At 37.9% G+C, this 11109-nt stretch overlaps 1 protein-coding gene across 1 annotated transcript in view; it reads left to right on the forward strand.

Moving 5' to 3' along the window:
• Positions 1-11109, forward strand: part of LOC102385859 (adhesion G protein-coupled receptor A3-like) — a 529567-nt gene that overhangs the window by 238459 nt on the left and 279999 nt on the right. The window contains exon 7 of the mRNA XM_014523782.2: positions 2773-2986. Within this exon, the coding sequence (XP_014379268.2) occupies positions 2773-2986 (214 nt within the window). The remainder of the gene's footprint in view (positions 1-2772; positions 2987-11109) is intronic.

Raw genomic sequence — 11109 nt, forward strand, 5'->3', positions numbered from 1 at the left:
TCCACTATATTTAAAAGAACATTTATTTGGATATTTTGAAACCTGTTTGGTGGAGTATGTAGGAAATGCAAGAAAAATACTAAAAGTACTAAACACAGTTTATGAAAATGAGTGGGCATGTCTACACAAGACACTTAATGTCCATTGGACTAATTGTACTGCACATTAGCGTGGCTGGCAAAAACTGTGCTAATGCACAAATGCACAGTAGATTAGTCCAATGTGCATTAAGCGTCACATAAAAAGGGTGCATCTGCACTAATGCGCAGTAGTTCCAATTAGCGCATTGTTTAGTACCTGTAATAACAGGTACTAAACTTAATGTGTCATAATTACAGCATATTAATTAATGTGTAGATGCACCCAATGTGATTTAACATTTACAGCACAAATACACCACTAAACCTTTCCATTTTATTAACTGGCACTGTGCAAGGATAAGGTATCCAAATGCATATTTATGAATCTGTGATAAAACAGAATCTACTAAAATAAACACATTTTGTCTTCTGAAAAGTTCCAGGAGGTTTTTCTGCTGACATATAAGTGTTCACTGTGGCTTATTTCCACCTGTGTTTTAACAAAATGAGTTTCACTTTCTCTAAATGCACTGTAGGGTGGTTATTGTCATATCCATTAAGTAGCTCACACAAGGTATTTGGGAGAGATCATAATTTACTGGGCTAAAAAGGGTGTTTGTTTTAATATGGTAAACTTCCATCCGGTAGTCTCCAATATGTTAATTTTTTTTTTTCAAAAATTGAAGGAGGTGGTTTTTTGAATTACCAAATTGCATTTTATACTTCTTTTAAACTCAACTATGTCATGACATTCAGCCCTAAATGAGAGTGATTAAAAAAAAAGTTCTTGAAACTTGTTAAAGCCTTCCTTTATACCTTAGTCTTATGACAGCCTCATAAGCCATTTTTTGTTGTTAACATTTTAAGTTTTTCCAGTATAGCACAGAAAGTAATAATTCACATATGAAGAGAAAATCTAGCTATTTTATCCTGTTTTGTCTGATTATTGGCAAAGTGATAACAGCACCAGCTTTTTACACTGAGGGTATGGAAGGACAACAACCTCAGGAGTTGGGGTTGCTGGCTAATTGCATAGATGTGGTAAGCAGGTTGTTGGCACTGGATTTATTACCCAGATACCTTGTTCCAGGCAGACTCAAAACCTTCAGATGGACCTTTCCATTCTATAATAGGCAAATTTTATTGATACACAGTGATAGCAGATAAGAATAATGCAAACAATTTGATATTTACCAGTTCTAGAGCTGCTAAGACTGCCAGAGTTGAAAGCCTAAGATCTCAATAGACCAAGAAAGGGCCAGAAAGCCCAAAAGTGAGAGACTGTGCCCCTGAGGGTTAAAAATAACCAAAGCAGAAAAGCCTTAAAATTGGTCCTGGGTCAGACCTGAAAACTATACCCTCTTGGTGAATGTGAATCTGTCTTTAACTCCAAGATAAAGTTAAATTACGTAGCATTTCCATTGTCAGATAGTTTTCTTAGGGTGCATATCTTCTAAAGCTGGCCCCAACTAACCAATTAAATTGGCCTACATACAGCAGTGCTTAACATGTAATGTCTTTATATTAAAAGGTATGTAGTTACATGCATGCAATGGAGCTATATTTAAGTGCTTAACTAGTTGCATAGGAAATGTATTTTCTCCGTAGAAAACCTGATCCTGCCATTTGTGCTGGAAACAAAGTCATAAAGCTAACTATGGTGCTCTAGCAAGCCCTTTGAAACATGCTATCCTTGGAATGCTATGTTTGCATAAGCAGATCAAGTGGCTCCTTCTACAGTTGACTCCAAACAGTTCCTTCTGCTTCAGCTTATTTTGGGATGGTGCAGAGTACATCTTTGCAAGACTATTCTCAGGCAGCAGCTATGTTATCACCAGTTAGTAAATGAAATGCAGAGCCAATGAATGAACCCTACCCCAAAAGATCTCATTTAATGAGATTGTGTAATAAGGAAAATTAATGGTGGAAAAGTCAGAAGAAATCCATTCTGTTCATGATGTGTACCAGGCTTTACATAATAAACAGAAAAAGGTTTATTTTTACTGTGTTACCTAAGAAGAAAAATGATGTTTAGATGAAGAATACATGTGTCATTGCACGTATTGTTTTATCCTTTGAGGCTAAGTACAGGCAGTCAAAAAGACCAAGGTCAAATTGATTCAGTCTTCACAGGTTAGTCTAAGCTTCATAGTTTGAATCAATAAGCAAGTGAACAGGCATTCACTTTTGGTTCCAGAAATGCAGCCGCATGCCTGCAGTGGCTCAAGCCAGAAGCCGGGGGGCTCTAGAGCATACCTCCCTGCTCAGCTGGAGCAGATGGGTTGGGCCAAGGCTAGCCCTGCGAGGGGGGCAGGGTGTGGTGGAGGTGCAAAGCATCCTGGGATGCTGGGAACTGTGAGTTAACTTGAATCTGGAGGGGATCTGGGACAGAAATTCAATAAACTTGTTTAACTTAAATCAGTTAAGTTTGATACTACATCCATCCAGGTTTATCTTAAACCAGTTTTGGGCATTTTGAAAGTGGCTTATGTGCACTGAAGTTCTGTAGTGTTACAGATTTGAACTGGTTTCTGATCACTTAAATCAGTTTACATGTAACTTCTGTCCCTAGCCCAAAAGAATTAAAAAGATAACTAAGAATGTTGAAATGTATATTTTCTTCTCTATTGCTTGGTCACACTTGTAAGAAGCGTAACTATTAAGATAATCACATTATTTTCTTTTTATTTAGCTGGACCTTTGGAACTGCCTCTTTTTGAACTGATCCCATCACAAAGACAAGTTGTTTTTCATGGAGACCGCTTGCCATTTCAATGCACTGCAACGTATGTTGATAATACAACTCAAGTACATTGGTACCACAATGGTCATCTTCTTGAAACTGATGAAGAAAGTGGAATATTTGTGGAAGACAGCATCATACATGACTGTTGTTTAATTACACGGTAATGTATATATTTATTGATATATGTATATATATTAATAATATACAGAATTGTATTCAACATGAACAGCTAACAAGAAGTAAAAAAATTGTTAGGATTTATAGTGGTAATAGTTTCATTTGGTGAGGTGGAAGTGCTCTAGCTACATGCTCTTGAATCTTGAGAGATGAAGACATGGAACCTCCTTGGCTATGTATAGAGATTCTATATATTCTTATTCACTTCTCTTTTTGCTGAAACTATACCTGAAAGATTATAATGGGATTGAGTTATAAAGGATGTAAGGGATTTAATGAGTTTACATACGATCTAATACATTAACTGGTAGGTTGACAGATTCTGTAATACTTTCAATAGAAAATCTCCTTTTTCTTGTCATTGTCTATCTTTACATTTAGTAATATTCTGTGACCCTCCCCAAAGTGTGTGTGTATGTGCTCTTGTATGCACATATTTGTTATATAAATACAGGTGTCTGATGCATTCAGAAGAACTGAAGAAACATGGATGACATTAAAAAGATAATTTTTTAAAATAGTAAATAATCAAAGGATTGTCTGGTAATGAACGTGCCATGTTGGTTTGTACCTCTGTCTTCTCTTTTAGTTTCCCCTTAATTTTATTTACATATTTATTTTTGTTTCCTATCCCAATGGCCAAGACCAGCAGTGAAAGTTCCTAAGCTAGTGCAATTACCCTTTCAACAAGTCCCCTGCCAGTTTCTATTATTTTTCAGAAAGAATCAATCATGCAGGATTGCTTGTGTTCGCTTATCTCCACCATCCTCCATTTATAAGATAAAGTGGAAGTAACTATGCTAATTAGCTTTGTTATGTCATTAATTTCTTTCCAGCTATCACTTCCAGAATCAATTTCTATCCAGAATCACTTTCTATTAACATAATGTATCTGAAATGCTTCTTGAACTGTCAAATACAGGTTATAAAAGGAGTCAAATTACTTCCATGCCATTTAGAGCTGATTTTGGTTGTGATGATTTGACCCTATTTTATCTCATACAGATGGAAAGGTGTGGGAGTGGCCTATCCTTACATCTACTAATGTTCCTGTAATATCAATGTATAGGTCTGTAAGTGATAATGAATAGGAATATTCACCAATTAGTATGTTAATATTAAGTTCATAAGAGGGTGTAGTGCTGCCAACTCACTCTAATTTAAGCATTTCTCCTTATTTCCATGATATTAGAATTAAGAGACATACCGTTAATTACCATCATTATAGTCTTCAACCAAATTATATTTTATACTATATGAGCAATCTGTAGACAGAAAAGGCCCAAATAACACTGAAATTATTAAATTGTCTCATAATCTTTGGGTATACAAAATTGCTACTCTTCCTCTTTAAAAAAAACTAATGTATAGAACAGTCTGAATTTTATTTAATATGGCTACATTTTTTGCCAAATCCTATGATCATAAACTATAAAGTTTCTTTTCTTTAACTTGATAACAATAATAAAAGCTTATGATATATACTGTCAAAATGACACTGTCAAGGTATTTCAAAATGTTTTAAAATTGGAAGCTTAAGTATTTTTATTAATCATCTCTGTTGCCCAAATTCTCCACTTTTAATATATATAAGACCAAACTCTGTAATACTTATGCATCAAGGCTCCAATCCAATTGGCATACTGCTGCTGTTTAACTAATTGTTCCGCTGGGATCCTGGGGATTGTTAGAAAGGAACTTCTTGCAGGACTGGGGCCTAATCTGCACTGGGCTTTTGGAACTGGTCCTTTAAAAAAAACCCTGTGTTTTAGTCAACAAATGTTTACAAAAAAGGTACTGACAGAGATGTGTATACTCTGCCCTCAGACAGCAGGAAATATATTGCTATAATTTTGGTCCTAAAAGGATTTGTCAGTATTTTGTAAGTTTTGTGCAATTACCATGTATATTCTATGTTATGGTCTTGTTTCGTAATAAATTTTGAATTACTTATATTGTGGTAGTGCCAGTTGTAAACCAGCAGTCCAGTCTGGTAGATACTATACAAAAGTGGAAGAAAAAGACAGCTCCTGCCTTGAGTGTAGGCAGTTTTTTTTTTATTTTTAAAAGTGTCATTTGTATAGATTGTGTAAAATATAAAGCTATTCCATTATGTGGTTCTATAAGCCGTGGTTTGCTCTTGTCTATGTGCAGCTCCCATTGAAGTCTATATCATTTCTGTGATTATACTGGCAAGCAGAATTTGGCCCGTAATGCCTAGTGGTATATAGTTCTATTTCTAAAGATGACTTTGAACAAAGAGGCACAACTCTGTTCCAAAAGTCACCTTTTCAAGAATTTTAAATTATTATTTTTGGGTAGCTCCAGATATTTCTGAATATGGGTTTACAATGTAAATATACCACTAAACCTTTCCATTTTATTAACTGGCACTGTGCAAGGATAAGGTATCCAAATGCATATTTATGAATCTGTGATAAAACAGAATCTACTAAAATAAACACATTTTGTTGTAATAATTAAACTTTGTTTTTGAAACCATGTTCTGTCCTGTGACATTTTTCTTGGCAAAAGGTGTTTCCTTGTGGGAGATTTGAAGAAGGTGTTTTCAATTCTGCTAGCTCACATTTACCATTTCTTGCCAACATTAATAATAAGTGATTTCACTCATGTTGAACTCTCTGTCATTATGCCTGTATATAAATGTCATAGTCATACATGAAAATGTAAATGTAATATGGAACTAATTTCCTCTTATCAGTGAAGTGATGTAGTAGAAATTGTGCCTTGTGTTTGTACAAAGACAGGGCTCGTTTCTTAGGGCTAAACTGTTAGATTTCAATCTAGCCCATAATAAGGGCAGCACAACAACATGCTACCCCGGAGCAGTTTGGAAGGGAGGGAGAGTGCACGTGACTCAGTGAGGGGCAGTTTCCCCTCTAGTCTCCGCGGTGTTCTGGGCAGGGGGAGCTGCAGCTTTAGGTGCTGCCATAACAAAAGCTTCTGGGTGTCTGGTAAAAACAATGCTCTGCCTAGTTCCTAAACATTTTGCTCTTTTCTCTACGTAGGTTGCGGGGAGGGGACAAATGGACCTTGTTTCCCCAAAATATAGGAAGATATGGTACAATGCACTAGAAGAGGTGATTGTGGTCATTGCCCTACTTTTTCTTTTCTTCCTTATGCCAGTGTTCAGGACAAGCTAGATCTAGTTCTGTAGGTAGAAAAAACCCTGCCCGATGGTCTATCATTAAATATTGATTGTTTTATATTTCAGTTCACAGAGATAATGTTGCAGTTTTCATGAATCCAGCATCTCCTCAATATTGACAGTTTTTGGTTTAAGGTAGTCTCATGATTTACCCAATAGACTGTATTGACTATTGTAGAGTTACTTTGTTCTAACATGTAAATACTTGTGTAGGCAGTGTTTAATGACACTCATTTCTCTGATGGCTTTAATGGCTGCACTGGGACCATTATAGTTTGTGGAGGCTCTTTTGTAAAACAGTAAATTGTGCAAAAGGTTAAGAACCCATAAAAATAGTTGTTGCTAATGGGAAAATTAACATGCCTTTAACTAAGGCTGAAATAGCAGGTCATATTATAAGTTGCACTATTCACTCTATCTAAATATTTTATGTTAATAAATACTAATCATTCATAATACGTGTAATAAAATATCTTTGTTATGTGCCAGTTAGAATTTATGCTGATAGATCCTTCCTGTGAGCCACAGAAAATGATGGGGTTTTTTTTCCTTTCCAAATGTGTCCCCAGTATAGAACTATCAGTCTTCTGAAATGCAAACTACCACAGATATACCACTAATACTTAGAAAACATTAACAAAAAGAAGCATGCCTAGAAATCTGAGTTCTTAATGCATGTGGTGCTTTTACTTTCCCAGCAGTGTGCTATATTTGTTACAATGAACTAAACTGGATTATGTGTTAATGATAAAGGAAACAGGTAACAACTGTTAGAGACAATAAGGAACAAAACTATCATAGATCCTTTCACCAATGCAACAAGGATAAAAAGAGTTTAATAAAATCCAGCTACAAAGCCCAACTGCAGAGTACTAAGCATTGTGTTAACTCTCATTTTAGCATTGCTCTTGCAATAGGTGGGGTTTTTTTCTTTAAAGTTCCTCCTGCTGGAGGCATGTGATTATACAAAAATCCTATCTTTTATTTTTCAAAGTGAGTTTCTAGCCTGACCATTACAAAGAAAAGCTTGAAAACATTACACAGCACTGACCAGAAGGTAAATTAGAGTGTAAATAAAAAGAATTTAACTCTTTTTTTAAAAAAATATGATTTTTAAGATGTTGCTTTTTTTCTTGTTTAACCAAATATTTTTAAATACTTGGTGTTACCAATACTGTATGGGGTGAAGGAATTTCTTTGGCTTGGAAGAAGAGTTGCAAGCCATACTAAGAAAATGTGGGTGATTCTATGTGTTTCTAGTTTGGCAAGTTTGAAACCCAGAGGGGCATATTTGTGCAAATGTTATTGGACAAAGGCAGGGAAGCAGCCCAGGTGATCCCCAGACTCTCTTGTTTGTGGCAAATTTCCTAGTCACCGTTTGCGATGTTATTAGGCAAAAAGAACATTTTGAAAGTAGTGAATATATTTAAAGTTTAGGTATATGTTGAGAAGAAACTGTCGAAGTATAAAGAAGGGAAAGAATCTGTGACGCTTAATTGAGCCAAGACAAAATTATAATTATATGGAAGAATAAGGAGGTAGACCAAATAATCTAATTCACCTCTCATATATTTAGGAAGGACTTTTTGTTTTGCTGGTATTATCTACTTGAAGATGAATGTGTGACTAAGGGTTATATTGAAAGGATCACAGAAATCATCAAAAATGTCATAGTGATGATGTTTTGTTGGGTATTACACCTAATACAAATCAAATTGCTAAACATAAGTAAAATAAGCAAAGCAAAGCAAAACAATCATTTACATTGTAAATTGATTTCCCTGTATTATATTGAGATATCTTCAAACTGGGCTGCAGTATAGATGAAATCTCTAAAAGTCTTTATTGCTCATAATTCCAGTAAAGAATCCCTCCTTGTGTTATTTTTTTAAACTGCAAGATAACATTGTTAAAATCAGTTCAGTTCATTTTGGGAGGAAATAGACTGGAGACTTAATTATCTGGGAGTAACAATAGAATTTTTATGTTACTTATTTTTGGAGAGGAATTAATATTAGAATTTCTTTGAAATACCATATTTTCTTACATATAACATGTATGCTTTGCAAAAACCAGCTGCAGGAAATTTGTGTGTGGACTGTATGCAAGAAATGTGGTAAGTATTGTTTCTGCCTCTTACCAGGAAAATGCAAATGTAAATTCTGCATGCAATCCACAGGGAGCAGAACAACGATCAGGCTCAGGTCCCTAGCTGCGGTAATTCAGTTACCACCTACAAGGAAATATCTTTTTTCCCTTCATTCTGCCTTTCAAAAACAAAATGCATCTCTTATTTTGGGGTGTATTGTACATGACAAAATATGGTAACATAAATCGGTTAAATAAAACAGTGATAGGGAAAAAATTCACAGCTGATCCATCTTTCAAGATTTAGGATTAGCTTGTAAACAAACTTGTGAACTGAGACCCAAATCCTAGTAAGCCTCTAAAGCACCGCTTCATTGCATAAGGTACATGTTATTTTTGAATGCCAGCCTGTCAGTAAATATAATCATAGAAAACCCCTCACAAAACACCCTGAATCCTGTTTGGGCATCCGTATTTCTTAACTTTCAGGTAGGCACTTCCATCTTAGCCTGAAAAGCTCTCCACCATACTCTGTTCACTAAACTTATTCTTTTGAGCATGATGAAAGGCAGCCTTCAACACCCCTCACCCATTTCATACCCTTCTAACCCTGTTCCACCTGTGATAGTACTCAAGTCCTGCCCAAGTTCCCAAATACACGAGTGAGCAAGGAACATGTGAAGTGTTTGCTTTATACCTAAATGTCAACATTCAGCATGGTGTGGTACTGATGCCCACCTTTTTGCACAGAAGGCTAGTGCTCACCCAAGAATGGTGAGACGCAGTTTCTAGGCCCCACTCATTCTGAGGAGTTTGAATCCAGACATCCTCATTTCCCAATACATTGCCATCAGGCTGTGGGCTAAGAGGGGCTAAGACTATCCCCATCCCTCCAATTGAAAGTGGCCAATGAGCAGGCCAAAGGCACCAGAAGTTCAGGAAGCATGAGAGAATCATTTTATTTATACCATAGTATTAGACCATTATAGATTCAATTTCCCTTTTCTTTCTTTTTCTACTGTTCTTGGCTTTTTTATCTTTTTGAAGCAAAAAAAGGTTGGATAGGAAGGAGGTCCTAATATGAATCTGTCAACTTCAGCCTTATCCATTAAAAATATTAATTTTTAATACACACTAAACTTCCAGGTTTTTGTTGACCTTGTTTCTCAATGCAAACACATGTAATTTTGGCGATTAGCAGTGTATGATGGAGGGAAAGTTTGCCTATAAGTTGTGGTGTCCCTACCTATAAAATTTGTCTGTTGGGCAAATTGCTCCTATCACCCTGTCTGGTCTTGCCTCTAAGTCTTGGGTCTCAAGCTCTCACCAGTTTCTCTAAGTAAAATCATATGATTCTATTATCAGACTAAGTGGAAAGGTGGTATCTCCTGTGAGTCAAATGTATTAAGTCAGCTGGTCTGACAGACTCAGACCCTGCAGTTCTACTTCCTCTAGGACGTTAACAGGCAATTGATGGCCATACAGTTTCTTTAAACAAACAATCAATGCATGGGGAAGTTTCAGAGAAAGCATATTGTAGAGAACCTTAGTACATGATTAGCCTTCTTATCTCTGGGGAGTAAGCTGCCTGTGGCTTTTCAGAGAGCACCTTTCCATGTCAACCTTGTTAGAGCTCACTGACAGCACCTTGGCAGCCTCTCTGCAAAAGTCACTGCTCTCTCTCACTCACTCATGCTCTCTCTCTCTCTTTCTCTCTAACTTAGAGCACAGATAGAAGTTATGTTTTTCAATCATCCCCTGAAAATGCAGTGCTGTGATACACATACATGGCTGCAGAGAACTTTTAAAGTGGCCAATTGCACAACAAATTAATCCTGATAAAATGAGTTATCAGAAGAAGACACTCCACCTTAGAACACCTTAGGGAACTTGTGTTCCCTAGGGTTAAGTTGTTGCACAATCAGGGTTGTTAACAGGTTGGGAGGGAGGAGGGTGAGCTAGCTGAGGTTTGCCTGGCCTGAGCTGGAAGGGAGGCAAGTGGACTGGCTCAGGCCCAGCAAACCCCATCTGGGAACTTGCTTCTCCTTGGTGATATCCCTGGAGCTGGGAAGGGGAGGGATGCTCCTTGGCTGCAGGCAGGCTTCTCCGGCTCCTGCATACAGGCTCAATTCCTGCCCCTCCCCTCCCCTCCCCTCCCTTTCCAATTCAACAGGCACATGTCTGTCGAGTTGGGGGGGCACTCTAACTCATGGGGCTTCATGTAAACCACCATGAGTTAAAATGGGAGCCTGCACCCTTGGCCTAAGCACAGACAGTCAAAAAACCTGCGGCTGAGTCAATTCAGTCTTTGCAGGTCAATTTAAGTTGCAGAGATTAAACTGAAAATCAAGTGACCAGGCATTCAGTTTTGATTCAGGAAATGCAGCCACATGTCTGCAGTGGCTCAGGCCACAAGCCAGAGAGGTGCTAGAGCATGCCTCCCAGTCTTCCAGCCACTGGCAAAGGGAAGGGACTGAAGCCTGGGAGGGACTGCCCCCCCAGGCAAACCTCGGCTGGGGCCTGTAAACCCCGTTTCTTGGCTCAGTGCACTGGCCCCAGACTGAGGTGTGGTCATGCCACTTGCTCAAGCAAGAGCAGGGGGCATGCTCTGGCCCAGGGCTAGCACACTGAGCCAGGGAAGGAGGTTCAAACCCCCTCCCTGGTCCCAGAATCCAGCTGGAGTTTGTCTGGGGGGGGCAGTCCCTCCCATGCTTTTCCCCCTATCCCCACTACCCTCCCCATGCCCTCGCCTACTCTGCTACAGTGAGTGAATAGCTTGGCAGGGGCTGCTGTGCCCCTGCCAAGCAGAACCCAGATAGAGTCCTGTGCCAGTGGGAGAGAGGGTTTAA

The sequence above is a fragment of the Alligator sinensis genome, unplaced genomic scaffold (genome assembly GCF_000455745.1).
Source record: "Alligator sinensis unplaced genomic scaffold, ASM45574v1 scaffold151_1, whole genome shotgun sequence".
Classification (NCBI taxonomy): Eukaryota; Metazoa; Chordata; order Crocodylia; family Alligatoridae; genus Alligator; species Alligator sinensis.